Source organism: Acinonyx jubatus, chromosome D1, assembly GCF_027475565.1.
Source record: "Acinonyx jubatus isolate Ajub_Pintada_27869175 chromosome D1, VMU_Ajub_asm_v1.0, whole genome shotgun sequence".
NCBI classification, from domain to species: domain Eukaryota; kingdom Metazoa; phylum Chordata; class Mammalia; order Carnivora; family Felidae; genus Acinonyx; species Acinonyx jubatus.
In genome coordinates, this window is record NC_069390.1 from 10,374,238 (window position 1) to 10,397,152 (window position 22,915).

The 22,915-nt window shown below is 54.1% G+C and overlaps 2 protein-coding genes across 3 annotated transcripts; one reads left to right on the forward strand and one right to left on the reverse strand.

Moving 5' to 3' along the window:
- Positions 1-40: 40 nt before the first annotated feature.
- On the reverse strand, positions 41-8,282 carry TMEM109 (transmembrane protein 109). 2 transcript variants are annotated; one of them, XM_015075435.3, is made up of 4 exons: positions 8,123-8,282; positions 3,158-3,390; positions 2,158-2,260; positions 41-1,707 (listed from the first exon to the last, which is right to left on the reverse strand). In XM_015075435.3, exons 2-4 carry the CDS (start codon positions 3,380-3,382, stop codon positions 1,316-1,318), a joined length of 720 nt encoding a protein of 239 aa, XP_014930921.1. In that variant the 5' UTR covers positions 3,383-3,390; positions 8,123-8,282; the 3' UTR covers positions 41-1,315. The 2 variants fall into 2 exon arrangements, with proteins under 2 accessions (XP_014930921.1, XP_026901593.1); XM_027045792.2 differs by having other exon boundaries at positions 8,057-8,204.
- A 4,116-nt stretch (positions 8,283-12,398) lies between these two features.
- PRPF19 (pre-mRNA processing factor 19) lies at positions 12,399-22,915 on the forward strand. The gene is made up of 16 exons (XM_027045205.2): positions 12,399-12,645; positions 14,333-14,482; positions 14,669-14,745; positions 15,477-15,618; positions 15,702-15,775; positions 15,895-15,957; positions 16,827-16,868; positions 16,993-17,067; positions 17,397-17,472; positions 17,634-17,743; positions 19,058-19,213; positions 19,338-19,407; positions 19,638-19,723; positions 20,045-20,215; positions 20,358-20,463; positions 22,398-22,915. The coding sequence occupies exons 1-16, from the start codon at positions 12,627-12,629 to the stop codon at positions 22,493-22,495; spliced, it is 1,515 nt and encodes a 504-aa protein (XP_026901006.1). The 5' UTR covers positions 12,399-12,626; the 3' UTR covers positions 22,496-22,915.

Here is a 22,915-nt window from a genome sequence, read left to right on the forward strand (position 1 = left end):
GAAAGGATTTAGCCCGAGGGAGAAATGAAAGCAATCCAGACTTTGAGTAAATACATTTTATATGGAACAAGATAATAAAATAGCGTGCATTTTATTTAAAACCAACCAAGCGCTGATAAAAATATATCTCACTGCAGCGGTGATTCCACATCAAACCTTAACAGTTAAGAACTGGGAGTTTAATTCATTCTTCACATCACGTGCTGGGCCTGGCGGAGGACACCCACCTCCCCCGGAACCTCAGAGAGGAAGAATGAGAGCCCTGGAGGAGAGGGCTCGGGTGGCAGGCTCACGCTGTCCCTCTCAGAGCTTGTGATGGGAAGGGGCCCTGATGTGCGGCTCTAGTGCGTCTGCTCCGCACGCCTCCGGGGCCACCAGGGTGGACCCTGATCAGCAAGTCCTTAGTGGCAGGAGTGGAGGGAGAGGGAGGGGTGGAGAACCATCTGGAGCTGTGGAGACAGGTGAGTCCTCCTCTCTCCTCCAGTGTCTCTGGAATCCCCACAGGGGATCTGATGGCCACCGCAGGGTCCAACTTGCAGGCACAAGCCTATGAAGCAGTCACCTTTTGCTTTGGCTGAAGGGGAATCAAGAATCTGAGAGGGAAAACTCTCTTCTTGACACAAAGCAGCCACAGTGCACTTTCCTACATACAGTACAGTGGCGGGCAGGCAAAGGGCCCTGCTGGCTCGGATTAAGGCACTTAGAACAGACTCCATGTACATCCTTGCTCCCAGCCCCGGGTGGGAACTTCCCCCTTGCCTTCCCCTCAGGTCCCACATGCCCTGCCTCTTCCCCAGAGCTAGGCAATGAAGAGCATGCCTGGAGGGACTGTGGTTTGGGTGGAGCGCAGGGCCGGAAGGAGACACACGAGGAAGGAAGCCTGGGGACTTGGCAAAGGAGGAGCTAGGAGAGCATCAGGAGGAAGGCAAGGCAGCAGCGGAGGGGAGCCAGCTGAGTCACAGGAGACCAGGGGCAGTGATGTTCACTGAGAGCAGACGCACAAGCCACGGGGAGGCCGTTCCAACCTGCCCCGACTGAGGCAGGCTGGGAGCAGCAAAAGGGTTAAGAGACAGACAGAGAACCCAATCCCAGACAGAGAACCTCCGAAGGCAGGGTCCCCGGGGACCCGCATGGGGAATGGTCTTCCTCCTTCTCAGCCGGGGGTGCGGCGTCCGGTGAAGACAGGAAGGTTCTGACAGTTCAGAGACGGGGCAGGAAAGGGGCAGGGTACTGGAAGGAGGGCTGTGCGATCCAGAAGCAGTGCAGCTCTTTGGTACGACGAGGACGACGCAGGCAGCCTTGTCCTGGCACCCCCTCACTCCTCCTCCACACCCCGGGGCCCCTTGGCCGCCCGCCTCTGTCGCCAGCGCAGCTCTTCCACCTGGCGCTCCAGGCCTCGAACCTTGGCCTCCAGTTGGGCCCCTGAGGCCCGGGTGCCAGTGAGCCGGCTCAGCAAGGCGTAGAGGGTCAGCAAGGCCAGGAGGAGCAAGGCCCGGGTGGAAGGGTCGGGCACTGACCTCACCAGGGCCACAAAGCCGGCCAGGAAGAGGACAAGCTTCAGGCCCCACAGGATCCGCCCCAGCAAGGCCAACACCAAGCCAAGGAGCAGGGACAGAAGCCAATAGACAACTAGGGCCCCTGCTCCCCACAGCAGGAAGGTCTGCACCTGGCTGGGGCTGAGCTTCAGGCCCTGGGTGAGGTGATCTCCTGGAAGAGGGAGAACCACAGAATCAGCCAATCTGGAGTGGTGAGGGCATAGGGTGGGGGGAGAACCAAAAAAGGAGCTAAAACTCCCTGCAAAGGAAAAATCCTTCCCCACAGGGTCACAAAGGTAGGAGCTTGAATGTCAGTCAGCTCCTGTTCCTGCTGGCTGGGGGCAGATTACTTCCCTCGCCTGAAACCCGGTTCATCTGCAAAATGGGAGTGATGCTCTGGGCCGCGGGTAACAATTAAATGAGATACTATGGCTTAGCCAGACAGGAAGCAAACACCTGGTAAGTAGGGGCAACCGTTAGCCTGCTCTTATGTTTGCCTCTGGCGACACCTGGCAGGGGTTAAGCACCTGGGGAGAAGTCTGCGCCCTGCAAAGATAAGCTCCCGCAAATAGGAGGTGACAGGCTAAGCTCCAGGGGACCAAACCAGTACTCTGCCACTCACCATCTAGCCCCAAGGCATTCAGCAGCTGCGCAGCAGTCCCAGACAGCGCGAAGAAGGCCACCGAGATGGCTGATGAGATGGCCCACATCACCTGAGACAAGGTCTGTGGAAAGAGCAGGGCAAGGAGATAAGCTTATAATCAATCATGCCCTTCTCCTTTAAGCCTCCAACCACTGCGCAGGCAAGGCCAGGAGGGACGTCCCTCACCTCCCTCTCAGCCAGAGGTTTGCGAACCAAGCCTGGACAGCAGGCCGTGTCTCCTTCCAAAACTGGAACTCAGGACATCTGGGCCCTAATTCAACCGATTTGCTAGAATATTTTGGTGATGGTAGTAGGTGAATGTGTGTGTGTATGGGGGGGGGGTGGTCATCAAATCTCTATAGTTGTCACCCTGTAGAACTGGGGTCCTTCCACAGAATCATGAAGTCGTGGAAGCAACATCTGTGAAGGGCTAGGATGTTTCAACGAAGGAGGAGTCCCTCAGGTCTACTAGATTATGGATTTTATAAATGATCATCTCAAGTGTTTAGAATGACCTATCAAAAGCATGTGATGCCATACCTAGGATGTCATTAGCTGGCAAAGACAGCTCTGTCTTAAGCCCCTGAGTCAGGCCCACCTCTACCTCTAGAGGGGAAGGAATTTTCAGGTCTTGACATTTTGCCAATTTAAGACTTTAGGTCAGATTTAGACCAAAGTCAGACTCTGTCGTCATCCAGTGACATGGGTTTATAAGGACTGGCCTGTTTCCTAGTCTTTCTGACAAGAGAGGGCAGGAATAAGGGAAATTTCAGGAGAGCTACAGGCCCTAGGGTAGGAATCGAACAATGGGATTGCGAAAAAGCGGGAACTCTCTGGCTGCATCTTGTACAATGTGGGGCTCTCTGCAGCAGGGATTATGACACAGAGAGGATGTGGACCCAAGACGGGGTGGCCATGAACGTCTCCTCCTTTGTCTTTCTTCGGTGTGTGTAGTCACAGCAGGAAGCACCTTCCTTACCTCTGAAACCAGGTGAATGGTCTCTGGCCCGAGCCAGGCCTCCAGCGTTCCCCGCACAGATCGACCTATCTGGCTCAAGAGGTCAACCGGGGCCTCCCTCTTCTGCTGGCCTGGTGGCACGAAGTCTGCGTGGGACTGGGATGATGCCGAGTGGAGGAGGATGAGGGCCACCAGGACCGTCAGGATGACTTTGAACACATGCTTGCCCCGCGGTGGGCCTGCCATGGCTGGGTCTGTTGGGAGAGCAGCACAGGGTGAGCGGAACGCCAGAACGGGCACGGACACCCCCCGAATGCCCTCCTCTACCCCCACCCTGTTAGCCGAGAAAGGCAGAAGCGGGCCTTTTAACCTCAGCTGAGCACGACCTTTTGATTCACCGGTTCCTCTTTCACATTCTTTACCCCTTGCACGTTCGTTCGTTAACCGGCAAGTAGTCTCCAACGCCTCAGGGGAGACTAGATCTAGGATTGTTCCAGTTCTAAAAATCTGAAGGCCCGTCTCTAGGTCTTAGGTGTTACGGGCATAAAACAAATATAAGGCTTTGTCCCCAGGGAGGTTATCATCTACTTAAGATCAAGCAGACATAAAAAACAACTTAGGAAATAGCACATAAATAAGATTCCTGCCGTGTAAAGATGTAAAGAGAAGCGCTCAGGTATGTGCTCAAGCAAGAGAAAACTGCATATATGCCTCCTGCCCTGCAGGACCATCACAGGAGGTGGTATTAACCTCCTACTGGTAACAGATGAGAAGAACAGACTCAGGGGTTAGGCACTGCCCCAGGTCACTGGGCTAAGTAGAAAGGTCAGGGTTTGAAGCCAGGCTTCTGCTTCCAAATCGCACACTTATTTGGGAGAGAAGGTTAACACCGTGGATCTCAACTGTGGCTGCTCTTTGGAGCCACCGGGGAGCTTCACAAACTGTTGATGCCTCTGTCCCAAGTTCAGACTTTCTGGTGTCACTGTCTGGGAGTGGTTTAGGCTTGAACCTGCAAAAGCTCCCCGGGTAATCTCGCTGTGCAGAGCTGAGACCCACTGACACAGAATGACCTCAATCAACTCCCCAGCCCCCAATGTAGGCAAAGAGTTAGAGCACAGCCTTTAGGGAAAGATATTATTAATAAAAAGCTAACCATGTGCCCCCTATCTCATACAATCGCCACCATCAGGTAGGCATTGTTACTGTTCTCCATTTTACTGAAGAGGAAACTGAGGTAGGATAAGCAATAAGGGGGGGGAGGAGCCAGGATTTGAACCCAGGTGCGTCCGATATCAGACCCCTCACACATACTGCCCTGCCGTATCATCTCTGAAGTCAGTTTCAAAAGTGATTTAGGGGGCGCCTGGATGGCTCAGTCAGTTAAGCGTCTCTTGATTTCGGCTCAGGTCATGATCTCACAGTCGTGAGATAGATCCCGAGTTGGGCTCTGTGCTGGGCATGGAGCCTGCTTAAGATTCTCTCTCTCCCTCTCCCTCTGCCTCTCCCCTGCTCACTCAAGAGTACTCGCTCGCTCACTCAAAAAAAAAAAAAAAAAAAAAAAAAAGGGATTTGGAGAGTCACACAATAGATTATTCATGGGCTAAAATAAACTTGGCATCTAGCAATCATCTCCGTGAATGACTCCTGGTGACAATTCACTTACCCACTTTGTGTTTTGTACTCTGAGCTCATCTGTAATATGATGCCACAGGCAAGTTAAGACCCAACAAGCACAGATTCATTGAAGCAGGTGTGGACCAGCCAAAAAAAATGTTTGCAAGTTCGCTATTTACCACTGTGCTTGAGAAATGTCAAACAGCACCAGCAAATCCCCTGTTCTCTCCCAGGGTCAGAAATGAACCTGTAGCTCCAGGGAGTTTCCGTGATTCAGACCCAATGATCAGAGGCTAAGCCATGCCCCTGATGTAGGAGCAGCCAGGCGTTTGAAGTTTTTGCAGGTTACCAGATCACTCTGGGAGTTACCCAGAAATCAGAGCCATCAGGGTGGAGAGGGATTCTTACTTTGTAGAAAGGAGAAGAGTCCAAGAAAGAGTTATAAAAATATCCTATCCGGGGCACTTTCTGGCCCAGAAACACCTGCCCTGAGTTCCTCTTGAGGTCTGTGGAATCAAGCAGGGCTGCAAAAACATGCATTCATGTGGAGCGGCCTCAGGCTGGGAAGGCTTTTACTCTTCTCCCCTCTTTGGCAGAAATCAAGAACCAGATGGTTCCTGCCTGCCAGTGGTCAGACAGGAGGGAAGCACAGGTCAGTTCCTGAGCTATCTGGGTCATAACCACACTGGGGACTTAAAGAGCAGGGTTGCTATCTTAGGTTGGATCCTATATCCAAGGACCTCCACCAGGAGGGATCAGATGTCGTCTCCTCAGTTCTAGAAGGTCAGGGTGATGTGAGCTGCTCCCCCCATAGTGGCCTCCTGCATTCTGTGCCAGCCTCGACTTTCAAGCAGACATCTGCCTCAGTCAACAGGAGCTGGGGGACCTTGGAATAAACCCTCCACAGTGAGGCCATCACTGGCTCCCCAGCTGACCTTCTGAAGTGCACCAAAAACCAAATCTAACAGGATTCTAGAGGGTGCCCTTTGCAGATGAGACTGAAGATCATTCGCTGGTCCGTTTCTTCAAATTGTTTTATTTAACAGGATCCCTTCTCATTTCTTCCAGGTTCTTTCTGCGCAGCAAGAACCAGACTCACTGTCATCACACCTCCTCACTGCAGCCCAACCAAATACTTTTCATAAAGAGAAACCATGGCAGTCAAGAGCCGGAGCAGCCTTGAGCTCTGAGAGGAAGTAGGTCTTAAACATATTCACCTCCTGCAGTGTCTGGCCTCAAATGGTGGCACTCAACAAATTGTGTGTGTGTGTGTGTGTGTGTGTGTTCATATTCACACATACAAGCAGCCATCTGCCCCAGTTCAGTGTGTATGTGAATGATGTTAAGCATAGACGTTTATTTCTTGCACGTGTGTGGTGCTTTATAATTTACAAAATGCCTGTTACTTCGCTATCTCACTGAACTCTTCCAACAATCTTACAAGGTACTGCTATTCTACATTTTACTCAGAAAACTATGGCTTAGAGAGGTCAGGGGAGTTGTTCAAGCTCACACGGCTGAACTGGGTGAGACTTGCCTCCGGAACCCAGGATCTAAATCTCGCCCTTCTGCTTGTTCCAACCCCTGTGCTGCCTCAGAAACACAGGGCCCTCAAGGCACTTAAGAGTTCCACCAAGTATGAATGAGCTCAAAGTGAGAGGATATGCAGAGTCCCGCCAGGAGCTGACCCACCTGCGGCACATGGTTTTGTACCAAGAGGTATGAGGACAGCAAAAGATTGGGGCCAGCCCTGCCACTTCTGTCCAGGTACCTGGAAGATGGCTCGGGCAGGGCCAAAAGAACCCGGCTCAGCTGGGGAAACTGCTCCACTTAACTATGGTAGTGAGAAAGCACTATATGTTTAGCTGTGGTTTGCCAAGAGGGCAGGGTGGGGCAGTCCATACACCCCCTGCCAAGGCTCCTTCCTCAGGATAGCTTTCCCACCATGAATCACTACGTGGCAGGAGGGGCAGCTGACTTAGTGCCCTCTGCTGGCCCTGATTTCCCCCATCACTGCTCAGAGCTGCCCCAGTGGAGCAGTGGCTCTCGGCTCTGGTCGCCCAGCAGAAAAGTCTGTGGAGCCTGTTCAAGCAAGGATGTCTGTCCCAATCGGGGCCATCTTAGACGCTCCCAAATAGGGGCTCAGGATTTTGTTTGTAGAGCCCCTTGAGGATTTCTGATGCATAACCAGACAGCTGCCAGAAATGATCAGCAGCAAAGGAAAAAGTCTATTCTAGGCAAAGTCTCTAAAGTGTGGCAGTGCGCGTAGGAACCTAGACTTCCCTCCCAGGCTCCATTCTGCCACAAACTAGAAGCCACCGCCTTATGCCTATGACTTAACCTGAGTTTCAGTCTCCTCAGTGTCAAATGGGGTTAAGCAGGCTTAAGAATTATTACGTGTTTCTGCAAGAACTTTCTAAACCTTAAGCGTCAGTAGGAATGTTGCCGTTCACAAACTGCCAATAACACCGCTCATTACATTGTAGCATAATTCAGCAGGTTTACATGCCGGCCTCCCCCATTAGACTTCCCGCGCCTCCGGCTGAACTTCACTTTTTTTGGAATCCCCAGTGCCTAGCGCAGAACGAGGACTAATGGATGCTTGTTAAATGAATATTAGAAACTCGCCAAGGTAGCAAGGGAGAAGCGGGGAGAAGAGGCTTATTTTAAAGTTGATCCAAATACGCAGCGGCCGCCGGAGCAGCACAGCTGCGTCGAAAGGAAGCTCCTTGACCGGGCGAAGCTGCCACTGAGGAAAATGAAGTCAGCGTCCCGGCAGGTGGGGGCAGCCCCCGCTAAACCCCTGGCAGCTGCTGCCCAGCAACTGTTTGGGGGCAGGGCGACAGGCAAAGGGGCAGCCTCCTCCCCAGGGCCCAGCCTCCCCCCAGACAGGGTGTCAGTCGCATGTGCTATTTCGAACAGCAAGTCCCCTGCCAAGCCCTGCTGGGTGGCGTCGCTGGCAAGGGACGCGGCGCGGCCCAGGGGTTCGAGGTACCCCAAGGGGCTCGGGATACCCCAAGGGGCTCAAAGCGAGGCCGCGGGAAGCTGGGTCGTGGGGCGGGGGCGACCGGCGCAGCGCTAGCCTCCTACCCCAGCCTGACAGCCGCCCCGCCCCTGCCGGACCTCTGAGCAGCGCTCCGAACCCTCTTCACCCCGGAAACGCGTGCCTCCCCTGTTACCTAGTAACGACGCCCCCTGTTGCATAGCAACGAGGATTCGGATCCCCCGTTTGTTTCCCCCGCTGGGGGCCGTCGGACCCCTCCCCACCCGTGTCCGCCAGGCCTCGCGACTCCGCCCTGCTCCCACCTGCAGAGGCTGCCGCCTCCCCGTCCCGCGTTCTGTCCCCGAGCCCCGGTCTCGACTGGCACTCACCGGGCTCCGGCCACTACTGCCCTTCACGTGCGACTTCGCTAAAACGCGCCACCAAACCCGCGCCTCAACTCCGGGGCGTTGGTTTATCGTCTGCGCACGCGCAAGGCGGGAGGAGCCCGGGGACCTGCCGGTCCCCCTCCCCGCCCAAACACCGTGCCGTGGGCGCATGCGCCCTACCCTCTTGATCACGTTTCTCCCCCCCACTGGCCACCCCCACCGAGCATTCCCACCAAAAAAGAGTGGGATCAGAAGTTCGAGCTGGGAACGGAAGTTTCTGGCAGGAAAGGGGGAAGAAGCGGCTATATCTGAGCTGTGCAGTAAGTAAACTGAATCTTTGAAATTCGGAGTCGAAGCCGGGCCGTCTCTTCAAGCCCTCAGCATTTCGGTCCACGTAGTTTCAACCTACCCAGTACCTCCCGGGCATTGTGGGAAATGTAGTTCTAACCAAGAGGCACCTGGTCTTTTTGAGGAACTTTCGCGCTAAAAAGGCACAAAGGAAAAAGGTATTAGGGGAGCAGTAAGAGGTACCAGCTCTGGAAAGATGCGTCCGCCCCCTCTGAGAGCAATTATGCACCCGAACCCTGCTGATGGCTCTCGAATGTTCATTCAGTTATAGAGAAGGAAAGGAGCCAACTTCCAGACCCCATTTCCACACACACAAAAGCAAGATTTGGCTGGTTTGTGATTCTAGGCACTTTTTTCTTCATCCCTCTTGACCTCAGCTGTTTCAACTTTACTATCCAGTCCTAGAAGTTCTAAAATACCATTTCACTTCACGGTGGGGTGTGCAGCCATCTTCCTCTGGACCCTCATTACTCCCTGCATCAGCTAAGGGTCTCTTCCAGAACAGACTCTAGCAGCACCCTGGGCCTCACCTTGTAGCTTTTCTAACAGTTGCAATTTTACATTTGCTTGTGAGATGTTTCTGATCTGTAAGGACTGCCAATCTCCCAGACTCCTGTGCAAGAAATGTAACATTTTGGGGCACCTGGGTGGCTCAGTTGGTTAAGTGTCCAACTTTGGCTCAGGTCACGATCTTGCATTTCAGGGGTTTGAGCCCCATGTCAGCTCTGTGCTGACACCTCAGAGCGTGGAGCCTGCTTTAGATTCTCTCCCTCTCTCTCTGCTCCTACCCGGCTCTCGCTCTCTCTCTCTCTCTCTCTCAAAAATAAACATTTAAAAAATGTAACTTCCCCCCCGCCCCCTATGACAAGTCACTTTCTTTTCAAACCTTTTCTATCTGAGCAGTAGAAATAATCTCAGACAGGTGCCTGGGTGGCTCAGTCAGTTAAGCGTCCTACTTCAGGTTGGTGAGTTCGAGCCCCGCATTGGGCTCTGTGCTGACAGCTCAGAGCCTGGAGCCTGCTTTGGGTTTGGGGTCTCTTTGTGTCTGTGTTCCTCCCCAACACGCACTCTGTCTCCCTCTCTCTCTCAAAAATAATAAACATAAAAAAAGAAGAAGAAATAATCTCAGTTCTTCCCACCCTTAGTCTTCAGAGTGTACACACTGGAAAATTCACATGGGGCCAAAGTGTGGGGGCGGAGGGTAGGGGCAGTCATCTAATCCTCACTGTCAGTTAACTGCATTGTCTTACCTGCTTTTCTGTTACTTTTCCACACAGGCTGCCACTACATCTACCTGGGAAATGGAGCTTTTCTGGGTTGTTGGCCAATATGTCCCTTTAATTCCCAAGTAGCAACAGCCATGGCCTAGGGTGTATAGAGTTCCTTTCTCCAGGATCCACCTACAGCTATGTATATATACCCCCCTTCTTTTCTTTCTTTCTTTCTTTCTTTTTTTTTTTTTTAACTATGTCTTCCTTCCTTCCCTGCCTAGGGGATCTTTACCTCCTTTGTGGGAGGTGGAGATTGGGGGGAGTGGGGAGGAATCTGGGATCAAGTTCTTATCTGTAATACTCCAAAATCAATTTCCCTATATCCTTTCTAGCCTTTGAAATTCACAAGGCTTGAAAGGATTCCCTGTTTTCTCCATTCTTCAGCTACAGCCGTAAGTTCTCCAATATAGGGATAGCTCTGCCTCTGCTCACAGTGGTATCTCTAAGACCTAGTAGTGTGCCTTCCTGGCACACGGTAGGCACTCAGTAAGGATCGTTACTGGCTCTCTCTTTCTCCAGTCTGTCCTCCTCCAACCCGTCCAGTAAGTGTCGTCCAGAGGAATCTTTTGGAAGTGTAGTTATCACTCTGCAGCTCAGCTGCTGGTCAGCTGCCAGCCTCAAGTCTAACTGCCTCTGGTTCAAGGCCCTGCCTGAAAGGATCCATTTTATTTCCTACCACATCCAAAGATGCAGGATGCTAGGCTTGACGGGCAGCCTGTCATTCAACCAAGGACAGTTATGAAGTTCCTGCTGTGTGTCAGGGGCTGTGTTAGACTCTGAGGAACAACGGTGACCAGAACAATGACGGTTCCTGATATCACAGCATTTGCCGTCTAGTGGAGAACACAGATATCAAACAGATACTTGTAAACAATGATATAAGTAAGTGATGATAGCTACCAGAATAGCTTGGAGAATTACAGGGTACTGTGGGGGACTAAACTTGAGTCAAGGGTCAAGAAAAAGGCTCCAGAGGAAGTGCCATTTAAAATGAGATTGAAGTTTCCTTTGGAGGCAATAGGAGGGGAGGAGAGAGGAGGGAGGTGTGCCAGGCACAAGTAGTGAAACCAGCCAGAGGGAGTAAGTTTGAGGACTTGAAAGGGAAGCTGGAGAGAAGATCAGGTGGTGGAGGTCAGTAGGGGCTAGATGGTACAGGACTTGGGGGCCAGTTTTCTCTGCCAGGAATACTCTCCCTCATTCAGGTCTCAGCAAAAATGTCACCTCCTCAGACATGCCCTCCCTGAATACCCCTCGTAATGCAGCCCATCTCTCCCATCCACACCACTTCCCATCCGTCTTTCTCTGATTTGTGTTATTCTTGGCCCTTACCACTCTCTGGAATTTTCTTCTTAGAGTTGATTGTCTATGCCACCCCCCTCCCCCAAAGAACGTAAGCTCCAAGACAGCAGAAACCTTGTTCGCCATCACCATTTGTATCTCCAGTTACCAGAGCAGAGTCTGGCACGGAGGCACCCAATCAATATTTGTTGAATGAATGAAAAGCCTGAGGAATAGCAGAAATAGATTTTTCATGGAAAGGGGATCACTGGCTGTTCTATAAAAAGTGGATTAGAAGGAGGCTAGGCTGGAAACAAGACCAATTAGGATGCTATTTTACTGCTGCAAGGGAGAGATAATGGTGGTTTGGACAATCTTGCTTGGCTTCAGGGATAATGATAACAGACATGAGCGCGTGTATCATACTTATTATGTGTCAAAGTACAAAGCACTTTTTAATATTAACTCCTCACAACAACCCTGTGAGTTAGTTCAACCTTTGTTATTTTACAGATGAGGAAATTAAGGAGAGAATGTCATACAGTTTGCTAGCTGGGTGAGCTGGGATTAGAGCACCCACAGGCTGGCTTCAGAGTCCATGCTCTTGACCACTATGCCTTACTGCCCTATATACCTGCAGCCGTGCTTCTCTCCAAGCCTATGTGCATGCTCTTCCTCCTCTTGGGATGCCCTCTGCTCTCTTCTATTTGAATATTGCCTACCTGTCAAAATCCAGCTCATTCACACCTCTTCAGCCAAGAAGACTTCACTGATCACACCCGTCTGTCCTGCTTTGTCTGGATCCCTTATAGTCCACACCACGTGTTCTGTACATGATTCCTTAATCTTATCTTACAGGTATCCACTTAGAACCGACAGATCTGAGCTCTTCCAGCCTAGCTAAGTCGTGCAGGAAAGGGGAAGAAAAGGTAATGACTTGCCCAAGATCACAGCGCGAATTGGCAGTAGGGGCAGGACCAGAACCATTTCTTAGCCAGTGCTAGTTTCTCTATCCCTCTGTATCCGCGCTTTCTTCCCCGGTCACCTAGCAGTGACTTTCAAAGGGCAGTCCTAGATACACCTGCCTCTGAATCACGTGGAGTACGCCCTGAAAATACATACTGTCTAAGGCAGACCCCGGGAATATGCATTTTAACAAGTTCGTCAGGAAATTCTCATACGCTAAGAAATTTGCAAGACGACGGTCCCACGGACCAGCGCAGCGCCGGTCTCGACAAAACCTCGTTCCTCGCATTGGCTTTAAATTCCCACTGCATTGTGGGAAATGTAGTTCTGACTTCGTGTCCGCCCCCGGGAGCGCTTTACGGAAGGAGCCGAGCCTGTCCGGAAATGGCCGAGTATTCCCTGGCGGGCCCTTTCCTGCCCGGCTGCATTGTGGGAAAGGGCAGTTTCCGTTAGGTGCTGGAGGCTGAGGCGCGCGACCGGCCGCAGCCCCACGTGAAGCTCTACGCGAGCATCGCTCGGCGGGGCCGCTCCCCGCCAGCCGCGGAGCGTCCCGGAAACAGCGGGGGACCGGAAGCGGCCCGCGGCGGCGCAGAAGCGAATCCCGGAGCCCGGTGCCAGGCGCCTCGGAGCGCAGCGACGGCGCCATGTCCCTGATCTGCTCGAGTGAGTGTCGGCTGCGGCCGATCGCGGGTCGCAGGGGGCCGGAGCGCGGAGCGGGAGGAGCTGCGGGCCGCTGCGGTGCCGGGGTCGGGGCGGAGGCGACAGCAGGGCTCCCGGGGGGCAGGGCGGCGGCTTGTCAGCGCGGGGGTCCTCCTCCTCCTCAGCGTGGGGTGCATTTGCGCAGCGCTTCACAGTTTACATAACGCCTCAAGTTTATTGTCGCAGACGTCACTGAGGCCAGCCACCTCGTTTACGCAGTGAACTGAGGCCTGGATGGAGGGAGCTTGGTGCAGGGAGACAGCTGTGGTGTAGGAATCGGGCTTGTGCAGGACCTCCCTTCCCGATTGGCTTTGTGATCTGGCGCAGGCTCTGGGCCTCAGTTTCCTCATCTGTAGAAAGAGGGCATTCATTTGCACGGGCTGACGCCGGAGGTCCCGCGCGGGTAGTCAGAGATTCTGCAATTTGCGAAGGTCACAGAGTGAGTTGGAGGCAGTGACAGGGCTGGAATCCAGGCCCCTGGCTCCCAGCCTCAGGCTGCACGGCCACCAAACGCAACGCACATTTATAAAGCCTTTTGGTCTACGCCCCGCTTCCAAGTCTGTGATCTCATTTTATTCTCACAAGAATTCTCCAGAACAGATGTGACGATCCGGGTTTTACAGATGAGGATGCAAGGCTCAAGGAGAGTGTCGCATGGGCGGTGGGGCTAGTTTCTCTGCCCCCTGAATCCATGCCTTTTTCATGCCTTGCGCAGCCTTTGCTTTTGGTATTTTAATGCGGCGCGCATCCGTTTTGCATTCTCATTGTTCCGTCAGGTTACGAGATCATCCCTTTCTCTGTTTGCTTCCAGCTCTCCAGCCGCGCCCCCCTCCTCCCCGCCCTGCTCTTCTCGGAACCCCTCCATTAATCCAAAAACAGGGAGGAAGGGAAATGAGGGCTAGAAAAAGGAATCTTTCATATTGAAGAAATTGCAGCTTGCAGAGTGTTTTCTCGTTGGTTGTCCCCTCTCTGTCTTGCGGAAGGTTCCCCCCCCCACCCCCCACCCTCATTCCCAGCACCATCCTTCCTTTAGATGTTTACACGAGATGTTTACTGGGTGCCTGCTGGGCATCTGCATTGTACTGGAAGTCAGAGACCAGCCATAATCCCTATCCTCAAGGGGTGCATCGTCTACTGGGGCCGGCATGTAAATGATACCTCTGTTGGGGGTTGTGAGGATGAGTTAATCAATGGAACGTGTTTACAGTCATGCGTGGCACCTGATAAACACCACGTAAATATTTCTTCTTGTTATAACGCTTGTCACGTTGCTGTGTGATTTCTTTGTCTATTAATCCACCGAGGCTCTAGGTAGAGATTTGAGTGGCCGTCTGTATCTGTGTCATAGAGCATAATGGGTGCCGAAGCATCTTTGCTCCAAACGGAAATGGGTGGGGATTATCGACTGCTCTGTAGGTGCGTGACACATCGTAGTCGCGCAGAATCATTTGTTGACTGCCTGTCAGGAGAGCGATGGAGAAGCTAGTCGTGTAGCCGTACAGATACGGGGGTGCTACAAAACTGGTTGTCACGTCCTGCTTTCTGTTGAGTGTGGGGACATGTTTTGTTGGGGCCAGTGGCCTGTGAGGCATCCCCTTGTCCCAAGGTCCCTTTCACCACCCCAAGCTCACTGCCTGCCTTTTCTCCACAGTCTCCAATGAAGTGCCCGAGCACCCATGCGTGTCCCCTGTCTCTAATCATGTTTATGAGCGGCGGCTCATTGAGAAGTATATTGCGGAGAATGGCACAGACCCCATCAACAACCAGCCCCTGTCCGAGGAGCAGCTCATCGACATCAAAGGTGCCCGGCTGCTGGCCTCCGTCCGGGGCTGTTGTAACTCCAAGCTTGACAGGGTGGGAGGTGGCGCTGGCCCCCAGAGAGGGAGATAGTGCTCTGTTCACGCAGGCTGAAGGGGAAGGGGGGGGACGGGGAGAGGAAGAGTCCCCGCCTTACGGTTCTTCGCATCCGCTCTCCCTCTCTTGGCAGTTGCTCACCCCATCCGGCCCAAGCCTCCCTCCGCCACCAGCATCCCAGCCATCCTGAAAGCCTTGCAGGATGAGTGGGTGAGTCCCTGGAAGGGAACCAACGGCTCCCTACTTGAGGAGGGTGGACCACGGCACTAGGACTCGGGTGGGAAGGACGGAGCCTCGTGTTTTGTTTGGAGGGGCAGGACGATCATGGAGGAGGCGGCGGCCGGTTGTCGAAGTTGCACAGGTCCGGGGTCCAGGTTTAGCTCCCTTGCTCACTTGCCACGTGTCCTTGGGCACCTCGCTCCGATGTGAGTGCTGGGTTTCCTGACCGTGACAAGAACTTGGGCCGATCTCTCCGGGTTCGGGGAGAATTAGAATAAGGTTAGAGTGTCACCCTCGTGACATCACGGACTTGTCTCATTTGTGGGTGTATCCGCAGCGCCAGGAGCAGCACCTGGTACGTAGTAGGTGCTCTGCAAGATGAAGGAATGAATACGTCTTGAGTGACCATCTTGCACGGCACCCGACACAATGAGGGCAGTCCTAAATGTCGGCAGTGGCATTATTACCCCGACACGGGGTGGGGGGCGGCCGCGTGGCACTGAGATTTGCCAGTAAATCAGTGGAGACGGGGGTGGGAGAGGGCCGGCTGCCACTCCTCTCGGCGCCCCGTGTTGGCGTGGGGCAGGAGCTCCGGAGCGGCTGCCAGCGCACGCACGGTCCCGGCCGTGGACGGAGGAGGCCGTGTCCTCCTAACCTGGCCTCTCCTGCTGGGTGCTCCCTGACCCTCCCCACCCCTCACGGTGGCGTGTCCCTCCCCCCAGGATGCAGTCATGCTGCACAGCTTCACTCTGCGCCAGCAGCTGCAGACGACCCGCCAGGAGCTGTCCCACGCGCTCTACCAGCACGACGCCGCCTGCCGTGTCATTGCCCGTCTCACCAAGGAAGTTACTGCTGCCCGAGAAGGTGCAGCCTCCGCCCCACCACTCCCCCCTCTGGGCCGGTCCTGCTTTGTAATCCCCCGTTTCTAACGTGTTCTTCTCTCCCAGCTCTGGCTACCCTGAAACCCCAGGCCGGTCTCATCGTGCCCCAGGCCGTGCCGAGCTCGCAGCCGAGTGTCGCGGTGAGTGTCCACCCCTCCCCGCCCGTCAGCAGCCCCTGGTGTGTGGGGTCTCGCGCGGCTCTCCTGCAGGAGTCTTTGGCGTTCTGTGCCCTCCTCACCTCTACCTCTCTTGTCTTCAGGGTGCAGGCGAGCCGATGGATTTGGGCGAGTTGGTGGGAATGACCCCCGAGATTATCCAGAAGGTGAGTTGCTGGAGGTCACTTGGTGGGGATGGGTCAGCCCTCGGTCCCCCCCACCCGGCCGTCCGCCTTGAGTGCGGTGTGACTAGAAACACCGCTCCGTGTGTGGCTCGGCAGAGTGGTGCTGAGCGCGGGCTCGGCCCGCACTGCCTGCGTTCGTGCTCTGAGGTCACCGCTGACGAGCCCAGGACCTTGGGCCGACTCAACCGACTCCATGTCCCGTTTCCCTTCCAGACCGAGAGTAAACGGTGTCTATTTTCTAGGCTCGTGGAATTTACAAGATTGTAGTTACTGGTAGTGCAGGTTGGAGCTCTTACTGTTATCAGGGTTCTTTGCAGGTCGTAGAACGCTTTGTTACACGTTTTCGAGGGAGACAGGACAGATGGAGAACCTGAGGCTCGGATTCAAAGGCAGGCTCCCAAGAGGCCGAGCGGGCCCGATTCCAGGGCCAGCGCCTCTGTCGTACTCACGGCCTCTCCTTTTGTCGGAGCTGCTCGTTTGTGTCTTGTCCGAGCACTTTCCCTGCTCAGCTTGCAACCTCCTGGTGCACACGTGTGAACTGGGTCTGGGAGCCCTGCACTGCTGGCTCAGGTGCTCACTCAGCCGTTTGTCCCCTCTGAGGCCTTGGGCAAGTGACCTCACTCCCCTGAGGCTCAGTGTCCTCCCGCGTGAAGTAAGGTCATCCGCACCCCCTCATCAGGTTGGGGGGAAGAGTAAGCGGAGGTAACGCACGTGAGCCTTTAGCACAGAACTCGGCAGATCGCAGGTGTGGGTGCCACTTGTGAAGGCCTAGATGTGACCAACATCCGGCGTGCCGCTGGCCTGGCAGAGTGCTTGGTCTCACGTTGCGCCTCTTCCCCTCTCTTCCCCAGCTCCAAGACAAGGCCACCGTGCTGACCACGGAGCGTAAGAAGGTGAGTCCTCCAGAGCCAGGAGAGGGCTGGCCGGTGGAGGCGGCTGACGCCTCAGGGGAAAGGGGGCTCGCCGAATCCTGCACTCACTGCTGCTTTTGTGGGGGGCGCTTTTCCTTTTTCTCAGAGAGGGAAGACTGTGCCTGAGGAGCTGGTGAAGCCGGAGGAGCTGAGCAAATACCGGCAGGTGGCATCCCACGTGGTGAGTGGCCAGGTCCCCGCTAACTGGGAGGCGGGGTGTTGCAGCTGTTGCTGGGGTGGGCGGGCCAGCGTGGGGGGGCGGGGGGGCTGTAGAGCTGCCTGGGGGCCCCGGCCACTGCGTCCCAGGGCTTGTCTTCTTGCCCGGGGCTGGCTTTCCCAGTAGTGCGGCGAGGGACGTGCCGCCTCCAGGCAGAAGGCCAAGCGCAGCGGGTAAGGAACAGAAGTCACTCTTGTTCCCCTGGGCCCGGGGTGGAAGTGGGGGCGTTGCGTGGCTTCGTGGCTGGCCTCGGTTCGGCCGTGACTGGGTTTGGTGTCGCGCCCTCCGCTCAGGGCTTGCACAGTGCCAGCATTCCTGGGATCCTCGCCCTGGACCTCTGCCCTGCCGACACCAACAAGATCCTCACTGGTGAGAGCCGGTCTGGCCCCGCGGGCCGAGGCGGGGCGGGCGGCAGGGTAGGGGCACGCTCCTGTCCTCTGCATGGGCCTGGGGTTGCAAAAGTACCGTCTTCAGCCGAGGGGTGCGAGTGGGCATGACTCACTGTTGGATCTCATTTGGGTCCTTTCCAGGAGGGGCGGATAAAAATGTTGTCGTCTTCGACAAGAGTTCTGAGCAAATCCTGGCCACCCTCAAAGGCCATACCAAGAAAGTCACCAGTGTGGTGTTCCACCCTTCCCAGGTAAAGGGTCCTGCCAGTCACCCTGGGTCCCTCATTCCTGCACCCTGGTTTCAGTGGTTTAGGGTTGCAGACCCAGTCACCCAGCGCCGTGCCGTGTCCTTGTGAAGTGAAGTGGGCCCGAGGAGGAGCACTGAGCCTCCAGAGTGGGCCCTTCAAGGCCTTTGTTTACAGCCGTGGGTCGCCCTGTCCTCTGTGCAGAAGCCCCTAAAGCAGTGGCCTTCAGCCCAGGGAAAGGGAGGAAATGAGAGCTGGAACAAGCAGACTCATAGGCACGTGGCGTGTTAGGAAAAGGAAGAAAGTCCTGTAGTGTTTATAGTACAAACTATGGAAAACAAAGCTGAGCAAAATCTTAACGTATCTGGGAAGGACAGGTGCGTCCGCATTCCCATGGTCCTGCGGGGTCGGGGGGAACTTGACATCAACCGTTGAACATGGTGCGGGCTAAAATTGATGGAGTTGCTGGTTTAGAGGGTACAGGCAGCCTTCAGACCAGATTAGTGACATTGTGGGATTGGAGTCTTTAGGTCTGGGACGGTTTGGGTCTAAGACTGTAGGATTGTGGCTGGGTCTGTGCTTCCCAATTAGCCTCTTCCTTGTCCCTTAAGGAAATTAGAAATAGGTGAATACTGTGGATTTTTCATAAAACTAAATGTTTTTAAAATGGGAGGCACTCCTTTCCTGCGGCCAGGTGTTGATAAGTTGTTTCTCTTAGGAAATCCTGTCGATGAAAGATGGTAGTTTTTACCTTATAGTGTTTAATGTCCTAACCCAAATAATTGGTGCGTGTACACGGTGGAAGTTCTCTCTCTGCCCCAAATCTTTCTGAGGATTAACTTGCTCTTGAAATCCTGGAGTCTGTGATGCAGCAAAATAGGCCCTTGCAGACTCTCACAGACCCTCTGCTGTTCAGAAGTACGCTGTTCCTGACCGTAGCCATTAGCCAGCTACATGTGTCTATTTGAACAGAGTGAAATAAACTAAAATAAAAAAAACTCAGTTCCTCAGTTGCACCGGTCACCTTTCTCTCTCTGGTACTAGAAACAGGGCGTGGGAGATTGCTCTCTGCTACAGTTACCCTTCTCACCACTAGACAGTGAAGCCTTCTCTTTTAGGCCAATGCTGTTTGAGTTACCATTTTAAATGGCGTTTACCATTGGCTCTCATGCATCACCAGTTGGATGGATGGTTCTGGGCAGGACAGGCCTGAAAGAGAAGCAGTTGTTGGGCTCATGGCCATCCCCACCCCCCTTTTGTAAGACTGTTGGGGTCGATCTCTTCTGCCTCTGATATTTTGCCTCTTGGTTTTCCTTTTAGGAGCTGGTGTTTTCTGCCTCCCCAGATGCTACTATCAGGATCTGGTCGGTCCCGAATGCCTCTTGTGTGCAGGTTGTTCGGGCCCATGAGAGTGCAGTGACGGGCCTCAGCCTCCATGCCACTGGGGACTATCTCCTGAGCTCCTCTGATGACCAGGTGCGGTCCCAGCCCAGACCCTGCAGAGGCCTGCTGGTCTCCAAGCTTGAACATCCGGGGAGGAGGGAACACCTTCCTGTTGGGCACCCACTTTCTTACTGGCTCGCTGTCTCTATTTTTTCAGTACTGGGCCTTCTCTGACATCCAGACAGGGCGTGTGCTCACCAAGGTGACAGATGAGACCTCTGGCTGCTGTAAGTTGTCATAGAGGCACTGGGCTCTGTCTGTTCTTTGGCTGCTTATCATTTATTTATGTGTTTTACTTAATCATTTGCTCCTTTGTTCTTAAGATTTATTTACCACCAGTGCCGGCCGGGTGCCAGGCGTTGTACCGGGCACGGTGAACAATGTGAAGAGAGGCCCCTTTTGCTGTGCTGGCCTCTCCCGTGGGCTCTGACCACAGCTCCCTGTCCCTCCCCCACAGCTCTCACCTGTGCACAGTTCCACCCTGATGGACTCATCTTCGGAACAGGCACCATGGACTCGCAGATCAAGATCTGGGACTTGAAGGTGGGACATGGCAGCCTCCATCTGAGGCCCAGGGTGTGAGCTCGTGACTATGCGGTGTGATAAGTGCCAGTGGCACCCGGCCCTTGGGTGTCCCAAGGGCAGAGACACGGTGGCTGTGCGTGCGCGCGCGCGTGCCTGTGTGTGATGTGATGGATGTGGCCCGGGGTCTTGGGCTGGGCCATCTACCTCTGCGATTCCTGTTAGTTGTCCTTCCCTAAAGGACGGTGGAGGATGGCTCAGAGGTAGGCATCTGGCGAACTCCCCATTTTCTCTGGGTCGTGACCAGTGGGTGACGTTGTACCACTCATCCTCCACCTGTAGGAGCGCACCAACGTGGCCAACTTCCCTGGCCACTCGGGCCCCATCACCAGCATTGCCTTCTCAGAGAATGGCTATTATCTGGCTACAGCGGCTGATGACTCCTCTGTCAAGCTCTGGGATCTGCGCAAACTTAAGAACTTTAAGACACTGCAGCTGGATAACAATTTTGAGGTGCGCCCCCTCCCTTCCCCAGCTCTGTCGGTTGCCTCTCCTCACTTGTTGATTCTTCAGTGAATAGTCTAAACTGCTTCTGCGCATCCCTAATTGTCTCATAATTTCTGTTCTCGTGTGACCTCTCTCCTGGTTCTGGCAGGTGAAGTCACTGATCTTCGATCAGAGTGGTACCTACCTGGCCCTTGGGGGCACAGACGTCCAGATCTACATCTGCAAGCAGTGGACAGAGATCCTTCATTTCACAGGTAGGGTCTGACTCTGGGATCCTGAGGTCTCCCGAGTGTCCTGGCCCACAAGGAAGAGGGTAAATAGCACGAGGTTAGGAATTTCCAGGGAGTAGGCCTGAGTTTGCCTAGGCAGCTTTTACTCCCTTCCTGAGGCGATAGAGTTTAGTGGCTAAGAAACTGCACTCAGGAGTCAGACTGCTGGGCTTTAAAGGCTGGCTCTACCCCTGCAAGCTGTGCGTCGTTGGACAAGTTACTTAGTCTCTCTGGGGAACGATAACAGGGCATACTCAGTGCGGTGAGTGTGTGAGGTTTAGCTGAGTTTTTATATATATATATAGATATATATGTATGAAGTCATGTTTATGCACATAAACGTATAAACAGATGAAATAGCTGTGTACTTACACACGTACACATGTGCATAAATAACTAGAACAGTGTTTGGCACGGTTGTTTCGGATTTGCCATTGTTCAGCATTGTGTCTTTGTCTTCTGTGGGATTGGAGCAGTGACTAAGATCCAAGCTTTGCACTAATGGAATTTCCAGTCAGTTGAGGAGGGTAGATGTGGGATGAGTTCACAAATAATTACTTGATTGCAATTGGTTTCTGAAGTTCATTTATTTTGGGGGAGAGAGCGCTTGTGCGGGTGCAAGCGGCGGAGGGGCAGAGCGCGAGGAGAGGGGATCCTTAGCAGGCTCCACGCTTAGCATGGAGTCCGACACGGGGCTCGATCCCACCACTGTGAGATCATGACCTGATCCGAAGTCAGGAGTGGACGCTTCAACCAACTGAGGCCACCCAGGTGCCCCTACTTAATTGCGATTGTAAATGTCAGAGAAGGAAAGCATAAAATGCTGAGACTGCGGATAGTAGGGCTACTAACCTCCTGATAGTTGCATGGCCCTGGGCACGTGACGTCCTCTTTGAGAGCCGTAGCTTTTTCATTTTTTAAAGTGGTCACATTGGCACTGCTTTGCAGATGGTGCCAGCTGGTGACACAGAAATGGCTTGCGTGGTGACAGAGTGCCTGCTGCACACTTGGGTGCTGAGTGAATGGCAGCTGTTAGCTGTCTTTGTTGATGAAATTCTCATCCTCATTAGCAGGTTGTGAGCAAGACCCAAGATGCTTCTCCCACCCCCGTGTTCTCCTGAGCCCGGCTCGGTGTGTGTGTTCCAGGGGTGCCCAGGCCTAACTGGAACCCTTCGTTGGGCTCCGGTGTTTCGGAGTTGAGCGGGGTGCAGCAGTGGGCCGGAAGCACAGCCTGGGCTCTGTAGTGGGGGCTCCAGGCGTTGTCCTAAGCCTTCAAGGAATTTGCTCTGATGCTCCTGAGCTACCCCAATCCAGCAAGGCACGTCACCCAGCCCCTTCTGCCCTTGCTACAGCCCTGCCCTGTGCCGGGGGCCCAGGTTCCCTAAGTCGGAACCCCCTGAGCTAGGACAAGCTAACGGACGGTTCCGATTATAGTATAAGCAAGGAGTTGGAACTAAATGTATGCTATAAATAAATACGAGTCAGCTGAGCACTGAGGTTTTAAACCGAACTGAAAACTCAGCCCAATTTTTAAAAATAAGGTGGTGAGAAGTGGAAGAACAAGACCATGTCTGCTTGGTCTGTCCCGCCCTCTGCCGGCTCCCAGTCAGTTCTAGGACTTGAACTGCGCAGAATTGCAGTTGCCCCAAAAGCTCAGGCAAGGAGGAGTGACGTTCCTCTGTTCACTCACCCCACAACAAAAACCTGAGTTGTCGCTGTGTGCCAGGCGCTGAGTAAGGCCCTGGGGATGGATGTTATGCAGGCTGGACTAGCGCCCTGCTCTCGGCAGCATGAGTCCACTGGGAAGTAGCGAGCACTGACCCAGGGAGGGCTGGACAGACTGGGAGTAGATCATCAGGATCCGCACTCAGATCCGAGGGGGAGAAGCCTTCTCACCTTTGCCTCTCGTCTCTCCTCAGAGCATAGCGGCCTGACCACAGGGGTGGCCTTTGGGCACCACGCCAAGTTCATCGCTTCAACGGGCATGGACAGGAGCCTCAAGTTCTACAGCCTGTAGGCCCTGGCCCTTCTGATCTGGGAGCTGGGCCTCATCTCAGTAGAGGGGTAGAATTAGGGTGGGGGGGTGGGGGGAGGAAGGGGAGAGACTAGCGGGGGAGGGGGGGGGGTCTCTGGGGCGGGACATTCACATCATTTCACTCTGGTCCGGGTGGTGACCTGAGAGTCACGGCGGCGGGGACCACCCTCATCCATGCAACCTCCAGGCCTGACAGGAAGGATCACGGGAGGTAGAACTGTCACTCTCTGAAGGCTTGGGTCGGAGCCCAGGGCCTCTCCCCTCATGGCGTTCATGGAGTGTTCCAGTTCCTGGGAGATGGGGAGAGGCTGAGCCAAGGGACGTGTGAAGGGATGGGCATGAGGGCTCTTGCAGGTTTTTGTAAGCAGTGATTTAGTTTCATTAAAAAAAGAAAACAATAAA

Coding starts and splice junctions, on each gene's coding strand:
- TMEM109 (XM_015075435.3), bottom strand. CDS start 3,382: ATGGCAGGCCCACCGCGGGGCAAGCATGTGTTCAAAGTCATCCTGACG. Junction 2,261..3,157: donor CCATTCACCTGGTTTCAGAG/GTAAGGAAGGTG, acceptor CTCTTTCCACAG/ACCTTGTCTCAGGTGATGTG. Junction 1,708..2,157: donor GAATGCCTTGGGGCTAGATG/GTGAGTGGCAGA, acceptor TCCCTCTTCCAG/GAGATCACCTCACCCAGGGC.
- PRPF19 (XM_027045205.2), top strand. Junction 15,776..15,894: donor GCTCGCAGCCGAGTGTCGCG/GTGAGTGTCCAC, acceptor TCTTGTCTTCAG/GGTGCAGGCGAGCCGATGGA. Junction 20,464..22,397: donor AGAGATCCTTCATTTCACAG/GTAGGGTCTGAC, acceptor GTCTCTCCTCAG/AGCATAGCGGCCTGACCACA.